Genomic DNA, 27917 nt, shown 5'->3' with positions numbered 1-27917 from the left:
AAGCAATCTACAGATTCAACGCAATCCCTATCAAACTACCAATGGCATTTTTCACAAAACTAGAACAAAAAATTTCACAATTTGTATGGAAACACAAAAGATCCTGAATAGCGAAAGCAGTCTTGAGAAAGAAAAACGCAGCTGGAGGAATCAGGCTCCCTGACTTCAGACTATACTACAAAGCTACAGTAATGAAGGCTGTGTGGTCCTGGCACAAAAAACAAATATAGATCAGTGGAACAGGACAGAAAGCCCAGAGATAAACCCACACACATATGGTCACCTTATCTTTGATAAAGGAGGCAAGAATATACAATGGAGAAAAGACAGCCTCTTCAATAAGTGGTGCTGGGAAAACTGGACAGCTACATGTAAAAGAATGAAATTAGAACACTCCCTAACACCATACACAAAAATAAACTCAAAATGGATTAAAGACCTAAATTAAGGCCAGACACTATAAAACTCTTAGGGGAAAACATAGGCAGAAGATCCTATGACATAAATCACAGCAAGATCCTTTTAGACCCACCTCCTAGACAAATGGAAATAAAAACAAAAATAAACAAATGGGACCTAATGAAACTTAAAAGTTTTTGCACAGCAAAGGAAACCATAAACAAGAGGAAAAGACAACACTCAGAATGGGAGAAAATAGGTGCAAATGAAGCAACTGACAAAGGATTAATCTCCAAAACTTACAAGCAGCTCATGCAGCTCAACATCAAAAAAACAAACAGCCAATCCAAAAATGGGCAGAAGACCTAAACAGATATTTATCCAAAGATGATATACAGATTGCCAACAAAGTCTTGAAAGGATGCTCAACACCACTAATCATTAGAGAAATGCAAATCAAAACTACAATGAGGTATCACCTCACACCAGTCAGAATGGCCATCATCAAAAAATGTAAAAACAATGCTAGAGAGGGTGTGGAAAAAAGGGAACCCTCCTGCACTGTTGGTGGGAATGTAAATTGATACAGCCACTATGGAGAACAGTATGGAGGTTCTTTAAAAAACTAAAAATAGAACTACCATACGACCCCGCAATCCCACTCCTGGGCATATACCTTGATAAAACCATAATTCAAAGAGAGTCATGTACCACAATATTCATTGCAACTCTATTTACAATAGCCAGGACATGGAAGCAACCTATGTGTCCATCGACAGATGAATGGATAAAGAAGATGTGGCACATATAGACAACGGAATATTACTCAGCCATAAAAAGGAATGAAATTGAGTTATTTGTAGTGAGGTGGATGGACCTGAAGTCTGTCATACAGAGTGAAGTACGTCAGAAAGAGAAAAACAAATACCGTATGCTAACACATGTATATGGCATCTAAAAAAAAAAAGGTTCTGACGAACCTAGGGGCAGGACAGGAATAAAGAGGCAGACGTAGAGAATGGACTTGAGGACACAGGGAGGGGGAAGGGTAAGCTGGGACAAAGTGAGAGAGTGGCATGGACATATATACACTACCAAACGTAAAATAGATAGCTAGTGGGAAGCAGCCGCATAGCACAGGGAGATCAGCTCGGTGCTTTGTGACCACCCAGAGGGGTGGGATAGGGAGGGTGGAAGGGAGACACAAGAGAGAGGAGATATGGGGTTATATATATAGCCGACTCACTTTGTAATAAAGCAGAAACTAACACACCATTGTAAAGCAATTATACTCCAATAAAGGTGTTAAAAAATAATAATATAAAATAAAATAATTACTCTTTTCTCAGCCTCACACACTTTGAATCTTGTTTCACATACATCGAAAGAGACAATATTTCAGATAAAGATTACAATACAGGGTAATACTGTGATACAAAAATTACAGAATTTATTAAAAATCTGTTTAAATCATGCAATCAATGTTTCAAAACTGTAACTAGGAAATAAGGTACTATGGTTGGTATGCTTTATCTGTAAACTTTAACTGTCTTCATAAATCCTACTTCTTGGTAGGTCTGTTCTAACCAAGATACGTATGTATTGCTTCTGGTTCCAAAGGGATCTTAGAAAAGCATTAGAGGTTAAAGAGCATGCTGGCCCCCTTAGTGCCTGTAGCGCCTGGAAGCCAGTACAGTACATGGTGCAGCGTGTTCCCTTCTTGGTTTATTTCATCAGGAAGCAGCCTCAGGAAGTTTTGCCAATGAACCGATTGTGCAAACTTCTACATCTTCCGATGCACATTCTGGGTCCTTATTAATAAATCTCATGGAGTGATTACCATTTGTTTTCCTCTTATAAATGGCATTCTTTATACATGTGACCTTCATGTCAGGTACAAATATAAAATTATGCAGAAATCCATTTGATGATTTAATACATATTCATTAAGAGTTAGTTACAAAAATAAAAATACTCAAAATAGCTTCATGGCTGTAAATTAAACCATTTTTAACAGGTCATTTGATAGAATATTCATTTAACCCATCACTACATACTAATTATAGACACACATGAAAATTTTATCAAGACTTACAGTGTATAAGAGTCTTTTGGAAAATAACCCCAAACTGAATCCATAAAAAATATTATACCTGAGCAATGATTTGTTCTCCATCGTTGTATACTTTGGTGCCTATCACATCTACCACTTTCAGGCGCTCAGAAACCTATAAAGGAAAAAAAGATAATACCCTTGATAATACTGTATTTGTATTTAATAATATAATTACTCTTGTATTTGATAATATAAATGGGTTTGAACCGTGCAGGTCCACTTATATGCAGGTTTTTTCCAATAAATATACAGTGGGCCCTCTGTATCCACAAATGTGGAACCCGAGGGCTAAGGAGGGACCAGTGTGAGGGACTTGAGCATCCGCAGATTTTGGTATCCACCGGGGTGGTCCTGGAACCAATCCCTGTGGAAACACAGGGACAACTATATTAAACAGACTAATCAGGTAGGTAATCGTAACTATTTCAGGGGTTTAAAAATGGTAGCCTATAGGCCAAATAAATTGAGCCGTGTGTGGGTTTGTGTGTGCGCATGTGTGTGTTATATTAACTGCCAGCATTTTAAACAAGTTTTTCATAAAAACTTAAATTTCCAGCTTCTCTTGAAGAATCAGGGCATTCAGCAACACTCAGCCCTTATTTCCATGCAGCAAAAAATAAACTCTGGTGGACTAGCAGCTGCTTCTTTAGATGGAGCACATGTTTTCAAGTTTACCATTTCTTCTTTTTATGTACCTAGCTCTGAAGGCATTTGAAGTTCCAACCCCTGACCTATTTTTATTTAAAGATATCTACTGCTGGAGAAGATCAGCTGCCCAATATGCGTTCTGAAATGTGGCCCGAATTGCTTGCTACTCGGTGGATACTGACAAGCCAACAAAGAGACATGTTAGCACACTGGTCCATCAACCCCAAGGATTCTGGCTGAGATGCTAGAAGGATGGCATTGCTTTCGCTAAGGTGGGAAAGAGAGGGAAGAAGGTTTGGGATGTGTTAGGTCTGAGATGTCTTTTAGACATCCCAGAAGAAATGTTGACTATGCAGTTAGATAAATGAGCCTAGTGTTCAAGGGCAGGGCCTTGCCCGGTGATGTCAATTTTAAGAAGCATCACCATAATAGACATTTAAAGCCAGGGGATTTGCCAAGTTCACCGTGTGAATAAGTGTAGCCTGAAAAAAGAGAGACCTTAGACTGTCAGTTTTAAGAGGAAAGGAGGAAAGGAATAAAGAAGGAGAGGCCAGTGAGGACATTCTGTATTTAGATGACCTCTTCCTATAAAGGCTCTTGCCTACATTTAGGTGATTAGTTTAAGTCTGCTTTTAGATAGAGACCACACATAAATCTGCTACAGATGCTCCTAGGGGTCTATTACTTGTAAACGACAAAACAAATGCAGTTTCAGGCAGTAAAAGAGATACTAAGCTATAAAAACACTGTAATCTTTTCAAATGAAAATATGGATAGATTATTATTCAAAGAAACCTTCTACAGAACTAAGTATTTCTAACAAAACAGAATCTTTTAAAGCAAAATAAAATAAAAGCACAAACATATACTTACTTCCAAAGATTTAAGAAATGGCAGTGACTCAATAAAGCTTTCATACATTTTTCTCTTTTTGGCATTATTTTTTACAATTATCCTCCTGAAGGTTACCCTGTCCTAAAGGCAGAATATCAAATACAAAGATAGTTAAAAGGTAGACTTTATGGAGAAAGAAAGTTTGAAAATAGTTTCATTTTATTCCCTGTAAGGAACAAACAATAATTGAAGATTCTGAAATAGAAAATTAACATTACTATCCTTCTAATATGACTCATTTCAGATTTTATTTCTTTAAGCAAAAATATAGAACCATATTCATGTTTTTTAAAGAAAGCAAGTTTACTTTTCATTCAGAACAGAGACCTGACCAACATGTAACTGGCGGGCTACACCCACTAGGTGGCGCTGTCGCACCATTTAAAAAATATACCAGCTCCTTGCTCGTTTTCCACCCCCAGCTTTTTGAGATACAATTGACCTACAGAATATTGTGGAAGTTTAAGGTACACAACATGTTGATTTGATATATATTGTTAAATGATTACCACAGTAGGGTTAGTTAACACCTCTATCACCTCACATAATTACCACTTCTTTTTTGTGGTGACAACGTTTAAGATGTACTCTCTTAGCAGCTTCCAAGTATGTAACACAATATTGTTAACCATAATCATCATTTGTACACTGGATCCTCAGAACTTATTCATTTTATAACTGCACCGCCCCCCACCCCAGGCCCTGGCAACCACCATCCTACTCCGTTTCTATGAGTTCAAACTAGCACTGAGTTCTTTTGCTACAGATAACAGCCCTGGAGTGTTACAATTCGGTGGGACATGACTAGCATTGTTTTTGAGGTATAACTGGCATACGACATTATATTAGCTTCAGGCATACAACATAATGATTCAACATTTGTATATATTGTGAAATGATCACCACAATAAGTCTAGTTAACATCCGTCACCTCACATAGTTACAGAATTTTTTTTCTTATGATGAAAACTTTTAAGATATACTCACATAGCAACTTTCAAATATACAATACAGTATTATTAACTGTAGTCACCCTGCTGTACATTACATCCCCAGGATGTATTTATAACTGAAAGTTTGTACCTTTTGACTCTCTTCACCCATGACCAGCATTTATATATATATAAAAAAACAAAAACAGAATAGGAAATCTGAGTGTGCATCCCTTTTAGTAAGTGTTGAGTTATATATTTATTTCAGTTATACACAAAGGCACACACACACATGCACTGGTGGTGACATTTCCTAACGTGTTTCTTGTGGGTTGCGGTAAAAAATACATGAAAACCAGTATTAGAAAATGGTTTTAAATCATGAAAGTACAATGTAAAGAGATGCTGAAAAATTACTGACTTTAGGGTTTCTGTCACCTTTTTAAAAAGGTGCACAGAAAAACTACAACTTTCTTGAGTAGACTCTGATTCCAGTGTTTATCATGCTCATCATTCTAAAATGTCCCTATGTTTATACTACTTAACCTCAAAGATACCACAATGAATTAAGGAACTAGAGAAAACTTTAAAGGTAACGGCTCAAAAAATGGTTTTCCTACAAATTTTATATTTTAAAAATTCCTACAAAAGATTATTTTAGTTCTCAGTTAAGAGCCCCTAGAATTATGTTACTTCGGCATACACTGATAACTATACCAGCTTAATATAAAATAAAATTAATTGGGATATGTTCTTTAATTAATAAATTACTATGCCAACACATTAGGGCTGAATTTAAATGAACTGATACAATGGAGAAAAATACCAGTGAGGATGTAAGTCTCTAGGTAATTAAACATCCTGTTCTCCAATTTAGTTTACTACAATTTTAGAAGGGCTGTAATTTGGACTTGTTGTACTCTTAATCATTTTTTTAAAAAGAGAAAAGATTTCAAGATAATTAGTAAAAATATTGAAATAATTTCCAAGTCTGGTTCTGCATCAGAATCAGCTGTTGTGTTTTCTTAAAAAAAGGTTTATTCTAACATCCCAGACTTTAATGACTCAAAATCTCTGCATATAGGACTCTATAATAATCTGTATTTTGTAAAAGCTCCCCGAGTGATTCAGATAAATAATCAGGTCTGGGAACCAGATGCAAGACCATTTTATGAACAGAGTTTACTGCAAAACAGAGAAGACTAGAAATAGGTTAGCAATTTAGAAATTAACCGTAATGAGCTACACATCTCAGGAAAAATTTTCTGTTAGTGGCCCACCTCTTCACACCCACTGTGACATATAAATAAAATCCACAAAGTCCCATTGCAAATGTTTTCATTCTAGTCATTTCAATCAATCATTGCCCCTCTGAATCACCAGCATGGTCTTATAGATCAGTTGATCCCCCAAGGCTAACAGTGACCTAGTCTTATTAACAAACTTAAGACTATTCTACAAAGGACCTTTCTCTTGAGATTTGCTTATCTTTACACCTGCACTTATGTGGCAGAGCTCCAACCTGTTGGTCTTAAAAGCAAAATCTCTTTTCTACTCAGCTTTTGCTGAAAGGGGGCTAGTTAGGCGAGCTGCTAAGAAAGCAGGTTCGAAGTATTAATTGATTATATTATTATAATTTTTTAAAAACACCTACTGCACTTATGCACATCCCCAAGGTGATCATCACAAACTGCCCACTTTCATAAAGCTTGAAACATGTACAGATTACTAAAAAAATCTCTGAAGATGCTTAATCCTACCTGAGAACGTAAGTATCACACCCACTGGGAAATGCTGGGCCTTTGTCCCTAGTTTAAGGTACCTTCCAGGGCTGAGAACTTTCAGTATTCAAAGGGCCAACCCGCTAAGTGTGTGACCTTGTTCCAAGGACCTGCAGGGAGAAGCCTTCCTTACCATGTGATAGTCTGACCCTGGCTGGCAACCCTATCAGGATGATTAAATTTTAAATGATACCTTCCTTAATGCAAGAGATAGAGACCCGAGGTTGTGAGGGCAGGCAAATGCTTCCTAGGGGCCAAGTCCGCTCGCTCGGGTTTGGAGTGTTTATTTTGCTGGCTTTGGGTATTCCAGTCTTTGATAACCCTTAAGACACTTCAGCTCCCTTCTACCTGAAACAATTCCAATTTTGCTTCCACCACTTAAAAAGTGACTCATCACATTTTGAATAAGTAAACAGCAACTGCCTGGGTCTAATAAGAAGAAATGCACAATATGTCGTTTCTCTGATCAAGAGCTATTTTTATCAGTTGGATCCACGTCGGAGTCAAAGGCTGAGTGGTGACTGAATAATGTGTAACTTCTCTGAAGCTACAGTCCTTGGGAAGGAGATTGTTAGCAAACTTCCTGTTACTTCAACCTCGTCTCCTACCACAAAAGGATTTGAGAGAAATAACCGAGTAAACGCATGTCGAAACTATAGGATGGGATGTTTTCAACAATTTTAAAAGGAAATACAAGTATTGTCAACACTCCCTTTAAATCAGGGCTGTTTAAAGTGTGTTCTGGGCACCGGCAGCCACTGGTGTCTGCTGGGAGCTGGTGAGAAATGCAGAACCACAGGCCTCATCCCAGACCCAGTGAATCTGAATCTGCATTTTAACTGGATTCCCAGGTGATCCCTAAGCACCAGATTAAACACAGTCCAGAATCAGCTTGACTTGGGTCGGCTACTCTGCATCCTAAGATCATCTATGAAAAGAATCTCCCTCCCCCCCAACCCAAATTTTTTTTTTTTAAATATTTATTTACTTGGCTGTGCCGGGTCTTAGTTGCGGCACATGGGATCTTCGTTGCAGCATGTGGGATCTTTAGTTGCGGCGTGCGGGGGTCTTTAGTTGCAGCATGCGAACTCTTAGTTGTGGCATGCAGCATCTGGTTCCCCGACCAGGGATTGAACCTGGGCCCTCTGCACTGGGAGCATGGAGTCTTGGCCACTGGACTGCCAGGGAAGTCCCCCAAATGTCTTTAAACCAACTTTTAAGTCTTGTAGAAACAGCACCATTAAGAAATTTTCTTTAAAAGCCCAGGTCTGAGAGTCCCAACCCTGAGAGTCTGATTAAGTTTGTCTGTGGTAGGGCCTAGGTAAGAGAATTTTCTTTTTTAACACCTCCAAGAAATTCCGATGTGCATCCACGTGAGAAGCACAGGCACCACGTATTTTTTCTCCACACGGCCGCTTGGCAATGCAAAGTTGTTACCAATCCATTTACACAGCGCGGAGAGACTCAGTTCATAGTGGTTTCTCAAGCAGGCATGAGAATCACCCAGTGGGCTTGCTCAAATACAGACTGCTGGGTCCCATCGCCAGAGTTTCTGAGTCGACGGGCCTGAATCAGTAAGTGGGGCGTCAATTTGCATTTCTAGCAAGTTCCCAGGTGATAGAGAGGCTACAGGTCAGGGGCCCACACTCTGGGAACCACAGATGATGATATTTACCACAGACAGCTATCTGAAAAAAGAGCACTGAAGCCTTTGTGTGGCTGGTTGGTTTTTAAGAGTGAGTAAAAGAGGAACATTTTGGATCTGAGTGTCTTTCCCACGGCCAGTAGGTTAAACTCCTGACTCAATTTGGGAAAAGAACATGAAGATTTAACTCAGCACAGTCCTAGTGTCCAAGAGTTCAGCATCTAGTAGTTGCTTAATAAATTCCCTGATGACTGATGATGATCCCCAATAAATCTACCTATTAGAACTAAAATACTGTAGCCACCTGGCTTCTGTCATAATGATTTTTACAAATGACATTCAGGTCAAATAAATACTTCACTCACCAAGCCCCACAGAGCACCGGGAGAGGTAGCAGTGATTGTAGCTGCTCTGGGCGTATTGTACATTAAGGCCAGTTCGCCAAAACTCCCACGATTGTCATAGTTGCCAACACACCTTCCAACACCATCACATTTCACGTAGATATCAAATGTTCCTCTGTTGCACATGTGAAAAAGAAGACGTAAAAGTAATTCAAGTAAAATCTCATCACGATGAAACATGAGCCCTGGGAAATACCACCTCATTCTTTTTTAAAAAAAAAATCATTTATTGCTTAGTCTTATTGCTGGGACATCATAACACATTCACCCAGTTAAAATTTAAATGTCTAGAAGGGTGAATAGTGCCCTGGCCCAGCCATTCAGTTTCCTCCCAGATCCGCCACTGCCCCCAGCTTCTTCTACATCCTGGAAGAGGTCTTTACATCGGGGAGAAGCAGGAAGGAGCTGGCTGGGTGCACTGGGAGCCTTCCGCAGGCACAGTAAGGCAACAGGGGTCCTCCCCGAGATGTAGGACACACCCAAGGGTGGCAGCTGAGGATGGGCTCTTAGTTTCCTTTCCCCTCTAATGACCACAAGGAATAAAAGGGCATCAATATGTGAAAAAGACACCACCCGTTCCGGACAAGCAGGAAGAAGAGAGCATCCACGGGACGAGGGTAAGGCCCATCCATGTGTCTGTTGTCTCATCGTCTGGGGCAAATGAGACTAAACAACAAATATTTAAGGTATTGAAATAAATGATAAAAATATAACTAAGACTGCAACCAAATGCAATATGCCAAGACAACCACCTGAAGGAATGTGTGTGAGTCTGCTGACTGCAGTGGCCTCTGAGTATAAGAATTGGGGAGGATTCTAGGGACATTCACTGCGTGATTAAAGAGTTTTCGTTTCTAAAATGAATATGTATTACTTTTGAGAGCAGAAGAAAATAATTTTTATAAAGAATATAGCTCTAACAACCTGGTCAGACACTGCTGTACAGTACTTACAGGGTCCTTTATAATCTACAGGAGGGGCCGGCAAGCTGAGGCCCAAGACTGGCTGCCTGCTTCTGTAAATCAAGTTTTATTGGAAAGACAAACACACCGGCGGTTTCTGCATTCTCTGTAGCTGACTTGTGCTATGACAGCAGAGTTGAGTAGCTGCAACATAGACCTCATGGCCCAGAAAGCCTGCAAAATTTACGCTCTGGCTCTTTATACCATCTGGCCCTTCATGTTAGACTGACCCCACAATCTAAAAGTGGTAGAAATTCAGGCTAAATATCTGATCCTGGTCTTCTTATAGTCTTTCTGTGCTTATCTTTTAATTGGGTTTCTTCTTCTAGGCAAGTAAAACAGTCACTGCGCTGCATATTATCCAGACCCTATATTTCTGGAAACTGCATTCTTGTTGTGGAGAACTGGTTTTCCACGTACTGTATCTTATCAGAGAACACGGTTTCAAGGCTTGCTGAAACACCTGGGAGGGCAGACAGGAGAAATTCTTTGGCTTTATTTTGTTGGCTAAACTCTAGCAAAGACAAAACAGGGAGTGCTTTTAAGGTTAAGAAAGGATTATGAATAGTAAAGATACCACAAAAGCAAACACATAAGATATTAGAGACAAAAGATATTCATGAATAAGAATAACTGGTTTTTAATATAATTCACCGCTAGAATGGCTATTTCAGGGATACCCTCCAGAATTTGTTTCATGAATAGTTATTTTTCAAGTACAGATTAATTTTTCTATTTATACTCTTTACACGTTTGCACGAAAACTGTTTTCTATGTTTTCTACTTTGAATAGGATAAAATACACAACAAACGTGTTGACGAGAAGTACAGTGAGCTACTAGTCCAGTTGAAATCTTATCAGTCTAAAAATCTGCTAAAATACCGTGTGCTGCATTTTCATATAGATTTCTCCCCTGAGAACATGAAGCCCTGGGCAGGGCAGAGCCACGAAAAGAGCACACACAGTGGCCAAGAGACCCAGATGCTGGGTCTGCTCCACACTCATCATCTGGGTGATCTTCGCCGACTCGCATCACTTCTGTGGGCCTGAAAATTGTCATCTGTCGAAAGGGTGACGAGGATCTAACTGAAAAGGGAAGGTGCTATATACAAACGTAAGGCGTTTTTATAGTCAAAATACCTACTAAAAGAAAATTATTCCTGTACTACCTTTGGGGTTCGCATAGACCCCTACAATGCAATACGAATAAACAGCTGAGAGAATTTCTGAGGTGTTTCGTTGATGAAAGCTGTTAATGGTACAAGAATCATGACTTTAATTTACATGTGGGACAATTCTAAAATCATAGAGTCTAGCCCCAGCCCTGGCTAGTGCAGCTCTCCCGGGTCACCACGGACTTAGGGGTGAGGGACTGAGGGACTCAGAGAGCATGTGCTACTGATGCTTGAAAGGTACCACCCACAGAGCCCAGATCAGGGAACAAGTGCTAAGCAGACGGGGGCGGGGGGGGGGATTTTCTGCGGAGCCTCTGAGTAGAACACAACTTGGCCCAGAGAAGCAAATGTAATCCGACAAATCAGGCTGGGAGATGATTTGTGTTCCATGCAAACAGGGCAGGCGTTGGTGGTGGTGGTGGGGTGCTTGGGGAATCCAAACGTCTCATCAACACCTCATCACCATGTTACAGAAGTGCAGAAATGAAGACTCAGTCCAGGCTGCGCACCTTTTACATCTTAGGATTGTTACCTAAGTATTGCTAAAAGCACACTGTTCTTTTTTTTTATGTTATTTTAATTTTTTATAGTTGATTTTAATTTTATTTTTTGATACAGCAGGTTCTTATTAGTTTATACACATCAGAGTGTACATGTCAATCCCAATCTCCCAATTCATCCCCCGCAGCCACCCCGCTTTCCCCGCCTGTTGTCCATACGTTTGTTCTCTACATCTGAAAAGCACACTGCTCTTGGATGAAGTCAAGCACAACTTAAACTTTCTGAAATTAGATTTTCAATATAAATGCAGGCCTTCTCACTTAAATAACTTCTCTACAGAGTTTTTAACAGACAAATATGATAATGCATGAACAATTTCTGGAAAGACACGCAAATTACTCACTCTGCTGATTAGATGCTGCTAAAGCAGTAGGAAGAGAGACTAACCTTTCACCTTAGGCCCCTCTGAAATACCTGAATCTTTTAAACCATTAGCATGTTTTACTTCATTAAGTAATAACACAAGAAACTTTTTAGAAAACATAATAACAGATTGAGTTATATGGAGTCAATATCCCAGATGTTGTATTATGCTGCTATTCTCACAGTAACAGCCACCTCTAACTCTGTAACAGGCATCACTACCTCTCCATCAGAAGTTAACAAATGAGGAGGCTCCCCGTAAATGACAGATTTCTAGATTAACCAAAAGTCACCAGTCTTCCATGCACTATGTCTCTTTCCATGATGTAGCACGGTTTCACTGCATGGGTTCACTGTAGGTGTGTAGGGCCAGTTACACAGGAATAAGGGTAAGGAGGGAAGAGCAATTGTCGTACATTAATCTGTCAGGCGTTACAATAGCCACTGAGATTTCCACAAAAGGTTCATTACCTTTCAGCAGTGAAGTTACACAAAACTTACCTATCGATTACATAAAAGTTGTCGCCATCATCACCTTGATCAATTACATGTTCCCCTTCTTTGACCAATTTTTCAAACATGGCATCTAATACTTGAGACATCTGCTCCTATTTTTCAAAAAAGAAAAGACAATCTTGGTTTATCTAGAACATGTTTAGCTTTATATTTAAAGAACCATAATTAGCTTATACTTCTGTGAACAAGCTCAAAGAAATGGAAATATCATCACTGCCATTAAGTCTTGTCAAAAAAAAAATACACAGAGGGCTTCCCTGGTGGCGCAGTGGTTGAGAGTCCGCCTGCCGATGCAGGGGACGCGGGTTCGTGCCCCAGTCCGGGAGGATCCCACATGCCGCGGAACGGCTGGGCCCGTGGGCCATGGCCACGGAGCCTGCGCGTCCGGAGCCTGTGCTCCGCAACGGGAGAGGCCCCAACCATGAGAGTCCCGCGTACGGCAAAAAAAAAAAAAAAAAAACACAGAATAGTCCTCCTCACCACATACAAACCAGATGATTATATATTTACTCTCATATTCAGTACCTGAATAAAAGTAATTATAATTAGTCTATTTCAGAATATTTGCAACTATCACTACTTTAATATGAAAAATTAACCACCAAGCCATCATATACCTTGTGAAATATAACCTTAGCAACTAAAATGATCAAGTTAATAAAGAACTACTGCAAATGTCTTTTAAAGATACCTAAACTTTTAAAAAACTTCCCTATTTTAGTCATCACTAAAATTTATATAGAGATTACCTAAATATTTAGTGAATTTAAATCCTGACTCCAATCCTTCTTGGTTTAGCACTAAAAACAAAATAGAAACCAAACCAACAAAAGCAAAACCGAAAAAGATTGTAGCCAATATTCCACCACTATCTTTTGTCACTAAGGTTCTCTTCAAGAAGCAACCATATACCACCCTAGGACAGATTTATTAAAACTGAAGCCAGAAACATCAAACCTATCAGTCAACAACTATTTAAAAATTTTTATTCTGCTAAAGTGTGCTTGTCAAGGCTTAAGGATAAACCTTACCTAGTGAGAATAAACTAGGAGGCAAAAGAAATCTTTCCTCAGAACAAATACAGGAACAATTCAAAAACGTCTGAATAGTTAAAAACAAATGGATATGGAGAAACAGTATGGTGCACAGTAACAGGAAAGTCAGAAGTCATAAGAAGGCTTCAAGTAACTCCCAGGCCAAAATCAATTAGTATTATAAACAAATTAAGGAGCTGAAGACAGATTAGAGGGTGAAAAAGATGCAAGTAGAAAACACAGGTTGAAGAAACAAAATATTCTGGATCAGAGCATGAACAGACCATGTGTGATTCTCTTCTTTTTGAGACGCCATTAACATTTCACAGAGACTATCAAGGTACGACTCCACAACCATGAGAATGGGAAGGGGAAACTGGAGGGGAGATTTCTAGAGCAAAGGGAAGTTAAATGGGGGCAGAGAGAGCATGCAGCCCAGAGAAGGGCAGGTGGGCCTGCAGTGCGGAGGGACTGACCACCTATCAGAGCTCCAGAGGCTCCAGACTGGGAAACACCCGGTCCGGTCAGAACGGGACTGAGACACAGCTGAAACAGGTAGACCGATTCAAAATCCTCCACGATCCGTTGATACCTTCCTTCCAAATGCCTCAACCCTGAACACAGAACACCTGGCAACCAAATATTAACCCCAATTCTTCCCAGACAAAAAATCAGAGTCAGGTTCTTGGGAGAAACTAAATAAATAAGAGAGAACTAGAACAGCTACTGTGAAGATTGGTGCCCTGGAACAAGGACCTTCACTTGCTGGGATGAGGGGTTCCCCCATGTTAACAGCTGGCCCCCTGTCACTCAACCAGCAGGACACTGGTGGACAGCCCTGGCATGCTTACTCAGGGCTCCACATCAGCTTTCCGTGGCCCCTCTGGGAGCCTACAAGACTAAGATAAACAGCAGTGTGACACCAAATGAGCTAGAAAATTCAACAACAGTGATGAGCTTTCAGCAAGTTCTACTTTGTATACCCAGAGATGTTCACACAATGTTATATCCATGAGATGAAAAACAGGCTATTTAGAAAAAGAGCCAATCAGAGAAAAATGGGTAAGTTGAAAACTGAAAACATGATTACCACATTTTTTTCTGCCTTTTAAATATTTGATTTTTGAGAGCAGTTTTAGGTTCACAGCAAAATGGAGCGAAAAGCATAAAGAGTTCCATAAACCCCCTGCCTCCACCCAGCCTCTCCCCTACTGTCAACATCCCCACCAGCAGGTACATTTATTACAAGTGATGAACCTACACCGCCATCATTATCACACAAAGTCCACAGCTGACATCTGGGTTCACCCTTGGTGCGGTGCTGTACACCTGGTGCGTTTTGACAAATGTGTGACATGTACCCCCCATTACAGAATTTTCTCGTAAAAGAACTAAGAAGGTAAATTAAAATAAAAACTTCAAAGAAAGGCGACAGATGAAAAGACAGAAGCTCCAGACAAAGTGATATTAGAGATAACAAAGGGGAGAAAATCATCAAAGAAATACACAATGAATTTTCCAGAACCACAGGATGTAAGTTTTCAGACTGAAAGGGCTCACTCAAGGGCCCGGCACAATCAAGGACCAGAACCTCCACACACACACGACAGTGTGGTTTTAGAACATCAAAGATACAGATCTGACCTGCAAAGCTTCCAGAAAAGGGGGAAGGGGCTCTTAAAAACATAAAAAGATGTTCAACTTCTTTCAAAATAAAGAGGAATGCAAATCAAAATTGGAAGGAGATACCCTTTTTCACCTGCCAGATTCAGAAACATAAAAATGTTAGACTAACACACTGGTGGAGATGGTGTGGGAAGGAGGGTTCCTCCGGCAGACGGCTGATGGGAACGGGTCTCAGAGGGCGCACTGTCAACAGTCGGTATCATTTCAAACACGCTACCCGTCACCTCACTATTCCTTGTCTAGGAAGTTATTCTATAACACATTTGTGAAATGACATGTGCATGGGCATTTTTCACTGCAAAATGTGCATTGTAATAGCAAAGAATTGAAAACTCAAGTTTATCTACAGGTCTCTGGATAAATAAGTCTGATACATCCATGCATTGGAAAGCTATGCAGCTATTAAAAAAAAAAAGTATGGATTTTGAGACCCCTATCTTTTACTGGAGTTGCTGACAAGCACGAGAACACTCAAAGAAGGGCAATCAGGAAATCTGAAACCCTGATGTAGGAGGAACTTCAGCGAACACATGCTATGTGCAGCCACAATGATGTTGTCGGTGATTCCAGAGGCCAGGACTGGGACTGCTGGGTGGAAGTTTCTGGAGATTTTGGAACAATGTTAAGACCTGTCTAAGAAGGACAGCTCTCTAGCAGTGACAGGGCAAAGAGATGAGCTCCCTGTTCCTGTCAAGACAGGCTCACCACCTTCCACATGCTGTCAAAAGGGCTCAGTGGTTTTCAAACTGTTTTCTGGAAGCCAGGGATTTTGAGGAGGTGCTTCAGTGATCGATTCTGTAAACAGCTGATTTTTTTAAACCATTTTTTAGGATTGAAGTACAGTTAATTTACAATGTTGTGTTAGTTTCAGGTGTACAGCAAACTGATACACTTATACACATACATTTCAGATTTTTTTCCCCTTATAGGTAATTACAAGATATTGAATATAGTTCCCTGTGGTATATAGTAGGTCCTTGTTGATTATCTATTTTATATATAGTAGTGTGTATATGTTAATCCCAAACTCATCCTTAAAGTGTGTTCTAACCACTAAATATTAAAACTAAAGTAAATCAACATGTTCGGATGGATTACATATACATTTTTTATGAAGTAAAATTTCATGTCACATTAAAATTAACCATTTTAAAGTGGACTAGTGGCCACAAAGTTGTGCAACCACCACCTGTACCTACTTTCAAAACGTTTCTGCAAAAGGAAACCGTGCGCCCGTTAAGCAGTCATTCCCCATTCTCCCCCCCACTAGGCCCTGGCAGCCACCAATGTGTTTTCTGTCTCTGTGCATTTACCTATTCTGGATATTTCATATAATGGAATCACACAATACGTGATCTTTTGTGTCTGGCTTACTTCACTCATTATAATGTTTTCAAGGTTCACCTATGTTATAGCATATATCATACTTCATTCCTTTTTACGGATGAATAATATTCCACTATATATATATACGAACACACACCACAACTTACTTACCCATTCACCTGTCGATGGACACTTGGGTTCTTTCCACCTTTTGGCTATTGTGAATAGCGCGACTATGAACATTCATATACAAGTATTTATTGGCACACCTGTTTCAATTCTTTTGGACCTACACCTGGGAGTGAAATTGCTGAGTCATATGGTAATTCTATGTTTAACTTTTTGAGAAACGGCCAGGCTGTTTTCCACAGTGCTTGGGCCATTTTACTTTACCACCAGCGATGTACCAGGTTCCGATTTCTCCACATCCTTGCCAACACCTGTTATTTTCCTTTTTAAAAAAACGATACCCATCCTAGTGGGGGTGAAGTGGTATTTCACTGTGGTTCTGACTTGTATTTCCCTAGTGACTAACCATGCTGAGAATCTTTTCATGGGCTTATTGGTTATCTGTATATCTTCTCTAGAGAAATGTCTATTATTCAAGAACTCTGCACATTTTAAAGTTGGGTTGTCTGTCCTTTTGTGGTTGAGTTCTAAGTGTTCTTTCTATATTCTGAATACGAGGCCCTTCTATAAAGCTCTTCTAAGAGTTTTATAGTTTTACAGCTTACATTTAGGTCTTTGATCCATTTTGAGTTAATTCTTGTACTTGGTGTGAAGTAGGAGTCCAACCTTGTTCTTTTGTGTGTGGATACCCAGTTGTCCCAGCACCATTTATTGAAAAGACTATTCTTTCCCCAGTGAATGATCTTGGCATTTTTGTTGAAATCAAATGGCCATAGATGTATGGGTTTGTTTCTCGACTCTCAACGCTATTCCATTGTTCTGTATGTCTATCCCTATGCCAGTAACACACTGGTTTTTTTTTTTTTTTGCGGTGCGTGGCCCTCTCACTGCTGTGGCCTCTCCCGTGGCAGAGCACAGGCTCCGGACGCGCAGGCTCAGTGGCCATGGCTCACGGGCCCAGCCGCTCCGCGGCACGTGGTATCTTCCCGGACTGGGGCTTTAACCCGTGTCCCCTGCATCGGCAGGCGGACTCTTAACCACTGCGCCACCAGGGAAGTCCAACACACTGCTTTGATTACTGCAGCTTTGAGGTATAAGTTTTGACATTGGCAAGTGTGAGTCCTTCAACTTTGTTCTTCTTTTTCAATATTATTTGGGATGCCTCTTCTTGTATATACAATATTAATACATTAGACAACAGCAAAACGCAATGTGTTTTCATGGTTTAGCTTTATAATACATAAATGCTACCAATTTAAACTTTTATAAAAATAAATACTGATAAAAATAATTTTCAGAAAGAATATGAAAACGCTATAAATACAGAATACCTGTTAGAAAAAAAAAAAGAACTGGGTAAGAACTCTACGTGTAGAGTTTGCTGCCACCGAAATTTTAAAAAGAATATACTTGTATATACATAGAGTAACCCTAGAAAAATATGCACGATAGTGCTAAAAGAACTTGGCTCCTGAGAAACTGGATTGCTGGGAGACAGGGATGGAAGGGAGATCTCCTTTCACTGACTACTCTTTTGTTCCTTTTGAATTTTTGTAAATTCTATATGCATACTGATTTAAATTTTTTAATTAATTGAAAAACCAAACTCTCCATTTAAACAGAGAATATAACATTACATCTTCATGTGGGTAAGAAAAACTTTGGGAAGAAAGATGGTGATGGGTTTGCAGGACGTGGCTTTCATCCCCTCCCTGGATTCCCGTGTAAGCTCTGGCACCTATGTGTGAAACAGCAGCCAGGGCTGAAGACGAAGCCAATGGGGGGCAGTAAGACAGTGCCTTCTCGATGTGCTGCTAATTGGGAGTTCATCAACCCAGGCGACATACGGTCACCTATTAAAATTATGAAGTTTGATTAAATGGTTTACTAACATTTTATTTTGCTTATTATTTATATTTCAACTCGTTTAGAGCAGATGGAGGGGGACGATCGGCTTTATTGATTAGCTAGGTCTAGCCCTGAATGTCAAGTGGAGAAAAAGATGAAATATAGCGCTATAGTAAATTTTTTTTTTGTTATCTTGGAATTAGCTGCCTTTTAAAACGTTATCACGCTTAAGAATTTGTACATGGATAAATGAAAAAGTAATCCCTGATAAAATACAGAACATCTATTTCTTTTAGAACTTCTCTATGTGACAGGTGTCTCTTCTAGTCAATCAAAATGTAATTTCCCCATAATTATGCACAGAGTGAAAAGAACGTAGGAAATATTCAATATGCAGAGGCTTATCTCGGTGACTGACAGCTACTGTAGGAAATCCACATCTTATTCGCCTACAGAATGTAAATTAGAGACTGAGCTCGGTAAAAGGGCTTTGACTCCCTTAAAAAATAACAATTTACTCTCCATTAATCAAAGAGCCTATCATATAGCATAAGAAGATTATTTCAGTTTGCCTAAAATTAGAAATATTTCAGAAGAAAAATGGCCTGCTGAGTCGAGCATTAAAATATTCATGAAAAGAATATCTTCAAAGAGGTTAATAATTATAAATGCTGTGCTCAGTGTATGAATATACAGAACTCTAAGGAAAACTGTTCTGAGGTCTAGGAGGTGCTAGATTTTCAAGCTAAACAACGCCTTGAGGAAAGTCAAGTGAGATAGTGGATGCAAAGCCAAGACTGTTCTTCTTGCCGGTTAGTAATTACGGCTTCCCCTTCCTCCTTCCAAGTTTTTCCATTTCAGGAAACGGTACCACCTCCGCTGCCAGACACTGGGGGTCATCCGAGACTATTTCTGTCAGGTCTCGATTCATTCAGTCAGCAGGTACCAACTTCTGCTCGTCCTGAGTATTTTATGAAACCATCCCTTCCCCCCTTCTCCTTAGTTGGGCGCGTTTCTTCTCCCTGGACCGCAGCACGGCTCTTTCCTGGATCCATTTCCTGGCACGGAGGGCAGTGCGGTCTCCTCACTGCGCTCCTTTCCTTTGTTCCTGACCTATCCGTCTCTCGCCTTTAACTCCACGCCCTACCCTGCCACCACAGTGACCTCAGACACACCTGACTGTTACTTTCTCTGCTTAAAATGCTACTGTCTATAGTATGTGTCCACTGCCACGGTGCTCCTTCCTGACACGGCGCGCACGTCTGAGCCCCGCCACTGGATGTCTTTCACTTTAGACTCCAGCGTTAACGCGCTCTGTGCTTTTCGTTCAACTTGCGATTTCCAACTCATTTTCTGAGGCTCGTCTCAGGTGGCCTCTCCAGCTTCCTGGATCCTCACGTGGGGCTGAGAGACCCTCATCCTCTCATAGCGCCCTGACCGTATTACAGCATTTATCATGTTTTACCAAATTGCTTTGTATGTGTATTTGAATCCCTCACTAAATGATAAGTTCCAAGAGCACAAGGACCATGTCTAAGTATTTTTGTGGCATCCTACGCCTTCATACAGGCCTTGGAACACAGTGGTTGGTCAAGGAATTGACCTGAAAGGAGCTGCTATATGATAGGCAGGTTATATAAGTGGAATATATAATTCAATTTAAATGCATTTGGGTTATGACAAAAAATGTATACAATAAAAAACTAGAAAGCTGCTTAAAATATGAACTTAACTTAAAATCTTCAATCTGCTATGTTTGGGGAAAAATTTCTTATTCCAGGTGGTTATTTGATGAGAAGAGTTAATTGTTACCTATTTATATTTTGTATCATTCTTAGAAGGATTTAAGATAGTAGGGAAATAAATCAAGATGGTATGAGCTCAAATTCAAAAAAGGTCTTTTGTAAACAACTATGTAAATATATTTACTTCCTCCCTATAAAACATTCAATAATGGTAACTTATGAACTTTGTAATTCCATCAACGGGCTTTTTCTTTTTTGTCCCTATGAACTGTGACCTTTAAAATATATATATTGAAGACCTTCATCAGAGCAGCGAAATTTAAAAAATGGCTTAAAAAACACCTATGTTTATAAAAATAACCATTTTAGTTAAAGATGCTCCCTGCCAGAATATACCAGGAAAAGGTTTTTTTTTATTATTTTAAATGCAACCAAAATTTTCACAATGCTTTAAAAGAGTTAAAGTTGAAATGGAAGAAAAATCAATTTAATTTAGAGGATGGAATAGAATAGGCAGCATGCCAGGAAATTATAACTGGCAGTGATTTCACTCATGCCTGTTCATCACTCAGTGTTTGACTCCACAGTATCACTGTTCGGTCACTGCTGAAGCATTAAAATACTGGTTGAATTGAATAGGGAAGCATGCAAACAAAATAACATATGATAGTACCAAAATACTGACCTCGAACATTTTCACATTGGGCTCTGGTCCTTCCTACTCAAAGTATGGTTGTGGGCTGACAGCGTTGCCATCACCTGGGACCTTGTGAGAAATGCAGACTCTCAGGCTCCACTACTGATCTACTCAACCAGAATCTGCATTTTTAACAAGATCCTCTGATGATATATAGGCATATTAAAGCTTGAGAAGCCCTGTTTTTGGTGACCCTGAAATTCTCCCATGCAAAGCTCTGGCCTGAAAATACAGAACGTTCTTGGCTGAAGCCTACCCCTAAGGATAAAATAAGGATTGATTTCACAGCTGTCTTCCGTGTGTATCTGAAGCAAAAGAATTAAATACTTAGTTTAGTTCCAATAGCAAAATTATCATCTTATACACACACATAAAGTTGTATCTTTCCACTAATAATTATTTGGTCTCATTCTGGTGGGAGATCATTAGAGATCATAGTTTCATGCCCTTTATTTCACAGAAATAAATCTGAGATTTATTTGGAAGCCCATCAAAATTTCACAAGTTCCTTTTAGTCACTTATTCTACTATTTAATACTACCAGGAAGATTTTCCATTCATAAATGAAATTCCTAAATTTTCTATCTTAATCCCATTTCTTATTCTTCCATTATGAGAGAGAACCACCAGCAACCCTTTCTTTAGAGCTCCTAGTTTTGCAGACTTGGTGGTAACTCTAGAGGACGTGGATCAAAGTGGACAAAACTTGTGTTATGTGGCCCTAAAACAAAATCTCCAAAGTCACACAATATAATATGTGATCCTGGAGGACATAACATTAGCATAAATGGTATTAGAAACAAAAGAGCTTTTAAAAATAATTTCAGGGTATAATATAACCCAGCATAGAAGACACTGTATAAAGTAGTACTTTCCTCTTCAAAAAAATGGCCTTTTTAAAAAGACCTCATCTTAAAAGAGTGGGTCTTGATTAATGCGTTCTTCTCTAGGGCATCAATCCGAAAACTATTAAGATGTTGAGTTTGACCGAAGAAAGAATCGAGGTAATTTACCAAAGTTGACTCAGGTTTCACATGGGGAACATGGCAGCAGGGGCTCTTTCCCAAATGACCACATAGCAGTGAATAAGCATAATCCATGATGAAGGAAGCAGAGCATTTAGGTCAGGGTGAAGGGCAAAGTCTGAACAGTACGGTCACTCTAGAAATACACCCCAAACTAAAGACTAGAGATTTCAAAATCTTTACAAAGAAAAAAAAATCCCTCTACCTTTAAAGCCAAGTAAAACTTTACTTTAAAAATATGTATAATATGAAAGTCATACATTAAAATAATGACTATTACTGACTGGTGAAAGAGGCATTCCCCCATGGGCCCTGCACATCCCTACGTGTTCCTGTTGAGTGGGCAAAGAATGCAAAGTCTTAACCTCTCTTCACCTGGGCCACTTCTCAGGGCTGTGTTTGCAGCAAGTAACCTTGAGGGATGAGAAGCCTTCCGCCGAGAAACAGGCGCTCACTCCTTGCTATGACAGCAGTGACCTCCCCAGCTCCTAGAACACAACCCACTTCCTGTGTAGACATCTGCAGTGGGGCCTTTACATCACCCTGGGTGATGTTAGCTTGTAAAGAGGGTGAAATCCAAGATCCTGCACGGTTCTCCACACGGACACTGAAAAAAAAACCGTTGCTACTATTGAGATTTTATCTTACCGGATCCAGGTTCTTAAACAGCAGGATGTCTTTGCAAGCTTCTTGCAATCGATTTCTTTGATCGTCAGTTTTGGGATGTATAATCTAAAAGGACACCAAATTAACAATTAGTCTACTCACCTTGCTCTTAAGGGATAAAATTTCCTAGCAGGATATTAGAATGAAGAACGGTTAGTGCTGAGGTTCACTTTAGGTGACTAGACATTAACTACCAGCCTGCTAAACAGGGGAGAGTAATACAGTTCGTCTCAGGGAGGTGGTGTACATTCATCAATACAGTACTTGAAAGTTTTTCAAAGGAGTGTTTCCCCCAGGTTAGCAAGTTCATTCTGTGAGGGTCTGCATTGGCTAATCACTAAAGACACCAAGGCTCCAGCCAGCGGGAACATACAAAAGGACAACATGTTGTAACAGCTATGTTGAAAATCTACACACTGCCTTTATTCTGCTTAATACTCTTTAATACTGTTTCATACTCTTTACCATTGAACTTAATACTCTTTCAGGATGTAGCTCTTTCCCTCAAGACTTGATAAAGTCTCTAGAAGTGAGTAAATTCTTACCTGTATATTGCCTTAGATGTTAAATACATTTTTATGCACAATGTATATAAAATAACCACGCCCACGGAGATTGCTTTTCCGCAGGGAGCAAGCAATCACGCGCTGTCACACCAAGGAGACTACGGATCTGAGGGAGAATGAATCCAACAGTCCTGGTGCGCTCATCTGAGAACGAGTTCAAAGAAAAGCAGTGTACTATTTGCTCAGAAACTTTCACTCCTGAGGGTAAAGGCCAACAGAACGCCTTCTGTAAGTGCGGCCGGCCAACTCTCTTGAGTCCCTTCCGACCAGCAGAAGGCTCACGGACTTGGCCCCGAAGGCCCATTCTTCTGCGAACGCGGGTACTGTGTAACTGTAAGATGAGTCTGCGAGGCAAGAGATGGTCCTAAAAGCAGAAGACGTCGAGTTGGTCTCCTGGAGACCCATACACCACCTTTTCCTATCCTAACGTTGACACACAGAGTGACTGGAAGAGATGCTGAAGAGCAGGAGCCCCACCATCACAGCAACCAGGATCAGGCGGCGGTGAGCTCTGTGCCCGTGAATGCATCAAAACGCGCGACGGGAAAGTAAAATCGGCATTTCAAACCCATCTCACATGGCTAAAAATCAGAGGCCCAAGAACAACTGAGGAAATGTACAGTGTATGTGTACTATTTATGTGTGTACTGCTTATATACTATACACACACAAAAAGCAGTATACACAGGATACCGCTACATACTATTAGCCAGTGAGAGAGGATGTCGCTGCCGTTTTTCCTCTAAGGGTAAGGGATATGCAAACTTTTGTTTCCTATCCAATCAATATTCACCTCAACCTAGATTCTACGACGGCACGTGGGCCCAGAAAAAGCAGATCCTCCTGCCTAAGAACTCACTGCTATACAAAAAACTTAAAAAATTTGGATACGAACTAAATCATGCCAACCAAAATTCACACGTGCCTACTTCAAATAAGGAAGGCTAACACAATGAAACAAAAAGTTAGTTCTCACTTCACAAAAGCCATCTGGAACTCCGAACTGAAGCAATCATAAACGTTTGCCTGCTGAGCAGCTCTATCCTCAGAGAGAAAAGGTTGGGGATGGCGTGTCGCTGATGCTGAAATGACTTCCTAGGCCCAAGAGGGAGCCACCTCTGCCCGGGGTGCCACATCAGCAAACCAAAGCTTAGATAACTCTCGTGTCCCTATAAATGCCCCGCTTTGCCAGAAACACAGTATATCCAGTCAGCCAATCCCCCAAAGCCAAGCCAAATCTGGGCTCTACGCTTACTTCCTTGTTCCTTACTCTTTATCCTATAAAAGCTTCCTACCCTCCACCCCATTTTGCAGCTCTCTGGACCCTTGGGAATGGAGACTGCCCACTTCGCGCAGTGTTAAATAATGTTTGTATCACTTAAACTGTCTTTTTAAATCATTTTTAACACCAGCTTGTACCTGCTTTACCCTTGTCATCAATTTGTCTTTCTCCCCTGACCCATTCACTTTGTATTAACACCTCACACAAAACCCCACCTTCTGCTTTGCGATCACCTAGAGGGGTGGGATAGGGAGAGTGGGAGGGAGACGCAAGAGGGAGGGGATGTGGGGATATATGTATACGTATAGCTGATTCACTTTGTTATACCACAGAAACTAACACACCATTGTAAAGCAATTATACTCCAATAAAGATGTAAAAAATATATACATATATATAATGGAAAAGAATCTGAAAAAATTATATATATAATTGAATCACTTTGCTGTACACCTGAAACGTTGTAAATCAACTATATGTCAATAAAAATTTTTTTAAAACCCACCTTTTTCCTCTTCTTTCTCTCTCCAGCTACTTCTCTTCTTATGAATTCATATGTCCAAATCTTGTTTCTCCATCCTGCCACCCCTACTACTGTCTACTGCTCTCCTCTTTGTTTCCCTTTTTCCTTTCTTCCGTCTACCTGCCATCACTCCTCAGTGCCCAGAGTCCGTTATCTATCATAGCCTCCACCCCCGGCCATGAAAATCCTGCTCTGCGTCCTGGAAAGCAAACAGTCAGAAATCGGGTGAATCTTTGAAGCTCTCGCTCCCCTGCCCTGTACCAACTGCTCAGAAGATGCTCTCCTACTTCTACAGACTCATTTCCTTCTGTTGGGTTTGGTGTGATCCGACATACAAGATCTGCATCTGGATAACTAAGGCCTCGGCAATGTGCCCGAATGTGATTTTTATTATACTGGAGGCCACTTTGTTTTTTATTAAAATTTATTTCTGATTTCAGGATAAAAATCTTATTGGTTAAACAAATACTGATGGAGCACTTACTATGTGCCGAGCACTGTTTTAAGGGCTTTAAAAATTTAAAAAGGGCTTTATTACTAGCTTTATCCTAGTAAGAGACCCCGTGAAGCAGGTGAATGCTAAGTGAAATGAGTCAGACAGAGAAAGACAAATACCGTGTGATCTCTCAAGAGAAAAAAAGTAAGAAAATTAACTGGCCCAGGTAACTTCTTCCATGTCACACAGTTCAGAAGCTGTAGAGCTGGGATTCAGTGCAGCTGTAGGCTGGCCACAGAGTTCATTCTAGAAACCAGGGTCAGCAGACCATGGCCTGAAGGCCAAATTTCTTTTTGCATGACCCCTATGCTAAGAATGATTTTACATTTTTTAATGATTGGGGGAAAAAATCAAAAGAATGTTTCCTGACACATGAAAATTATATGAAATTCAAATGTCCAGAAATAAAGATTTCATGGGTCACAGCCACAGCCGTTCATTTATGTGTTGTCTATGTCTGTTTTCCTGCTATAACAGCAGAGCTGAATAGTTGTGACAGAAACAGCACGGCCCCCAGAGCCTAAAGTATTTATTCTCTGAAAATAGTAAAATTCCCCCTGAAAAAAGCTTTACAGGAAAAGTCTTTCAACTCCTGCCATAACCTCTGTTGCCTTTCAATTAAAAAAAAATTAGAAAAACAATAAGTAACACTGACTTACATGTTTTCTTTAAAGGAAACACCGTGCATCTATTTTGTTAAGCAAGGCAAGTCTGTACAAGATATTTTCATATCTGTCCAATCTATTCTCATACCTGTCCAATCTATTCTCCACACAGAGGTGAAAGTAATCTTTTAAAACTTTAAACCGAATTCTCCAGATTAAAACCTCAATGGAGTCCATCACATTCACAGAGAATTAATCCCCACTCCTTCTCCACCCTCACCTCAGCCACTCAGCCTCGGCCACAGCTGCCTTTATTCAGAGCCTCCGACTCCTCCCACTCTGATGGGCTTGGGTCAACCCAAAGTGCACTCCTGGGCTTTTGGCAAGACACTCTCCACGTACATCCTCTGGTCTCACTTCAAGGAGCCCTTCTCCAACTATTCCATTTCATTAGGGACGCTGTTGATCTGGGGGGTTTGGTTTGGTTTTAATTCCTACACCCTGTTACACTGTCTTTTTAGCACTTCATATTTTGTGACTGTTAATCTACTAGCTTGTGGTCGGCTTCTGCTATTAAGACTCTAAGCTCCAAGACGGCAAGAACTCCATCGTGCTCACCACTGTATACCCAGCACCCGGCCAGATATGCAGAAGGCACTCCCAAGACACTTCAGGGAATAACAGAAGAAAGAAATGCTCCACTCTTAAATTTACCAGCTCTTCTCTGCCAGTTTCTACATGCTAGATGTATAGAACCCTTATATTTTCATTTGTTAAAGGTATTCCAACCAAAATCTAATTTGTTGTTTTCCAAAATCAGTCTTAAGTGTTTGAATTTTCTTTGAATACACATCAAAGAATAAGTATCTATTTATACTACTCTGAGATTTTGGGATTTGATAATATAAATAGGGTCTCTAAAATAAGACAAAATGTCCAAATGAAATGTTAGTTTATCAAAATACACTTCATGTTTTCCTTACAGACATTTTCCAGTATCAGTTTAGAGCCAATTAAATTTTGAAATCTGTAATAATCATTTCCAAGGGCTATGGTACAAGTGCCTTATAGTATCTAAGACAAAAAATATTAAAATATTTTAATATTTATTAAAATGTTTAATATTTTATTTTAGTATGTAAAAAAAATTACAGTTTTTAGTAGAGAAGAGTCAACCTAATGGAGAACCCAAGACACTTCATTATAATGATTAATATATCATTAATAAATTAATTTAAAAAATTAGTAACATTGAAGGGTGTTACAGGGACAACTCAGGGTGAATGCCCAACCCACAAAGATGCCTCCTTCTCTAGGAACTGCCCTCATTTATTTTTTTAAACATTTTTTAAAAATTTAAGCATTAAAAAAAAATTTAAGGACGGTTAATTTACAATGTTATGTTAGTTTCGGGTATACAGCAAAGCGATTCAGTTATATATACATACATATACATATATTTTTTCAGATTCTTTTCCATTATAGGTTATTACAGGATATTGAATATAGTTCCCTGTGCTATACAGTAGGTTCTTGTTGGTAATCTATTTTATATATAGATAGTACTGTGTATATGTTAATCCCAAACTCCTAATTTATCTCCACCCCACCCCGTTCTTCCCATTTGGTAACCCTAAGTTTGTTTCTATGTCTGTGAGTCTATTTCTGTTTTGTAAATAAGTTCATTTACATCATTTTAGATTCCACATGTAAGTGATATCATATGATACTTGTTTCTCTCTGTCTGACATACTTCACTTAATAGAATAATCTCTAGGTCCATCCATGTTGCTGCAAATGTCATTATTTCATTCTTTTTTATGGCTGAGTAATATTCCCTTGTATATATGTACCACACCTTCTTTATCCATTCCTTTGTCAGTGGACATTTA

The 27917-nt window shown here is 39.7% G+C and overlaps 1 protein-coding gene across 1 annotated transcript in view; it reads right to left on the bottom strand.

The window, feature by feature from the left end:
• PRKAR2B (protein kinase cAMP-dependent type II regulatory subunit beta) overlaps nucleotides 1-27917 on the bottom strand; it is a 113174-nt gene that overhangs the window by 11849 nt on the left and 73408 nt on the right. Inside the window, exons 4-8 of the mRNA XM_030834398.2 lie at nucleotides 22536-22619; nucleotides 12383-12489; nucleotides 8781-8934; nucleotides 4037-4138; nucleotides 2553-2627 (exon numbers count right to left, since the gene is read on the bottom strand). Of these exons, the coding sequence (XP_030690258.1) occupies nucleotides 2553-2627; nucleotides 4037-4138; nucleotides 8781-8934; nucleotides 12383-12489; nucleotides 22536-22619 (522 nt within the window). The remainder of the gene's footprint in view (nucleotides 1-2552; nucleotides 2628-4036; nucleotides 4139-8780; nucleotides 8935-12382; nucleotides 12490-22535; nucleotides 22620-27917) is intronic.

Source organism: Globicephala melas, chromosome 9 (genome assembly GCF_963455315.2).
Source record: "Globicephala melas chromosome 9, mGloMel1.2, whole genome shotgun sequence".
NCBI classification, from domain to species: domain Eukaryota; kingdom Metazoa; phylum Chordata; class Mammalia; order Artiodactyla; family Delphinidae; genus Globicephala; species Globicephala melas.
The sequence above is the reverse complement of the archived record's forward strand: the minus strand, read 5'-3'. Positions and strand labels throughout refer to the sequence as shown.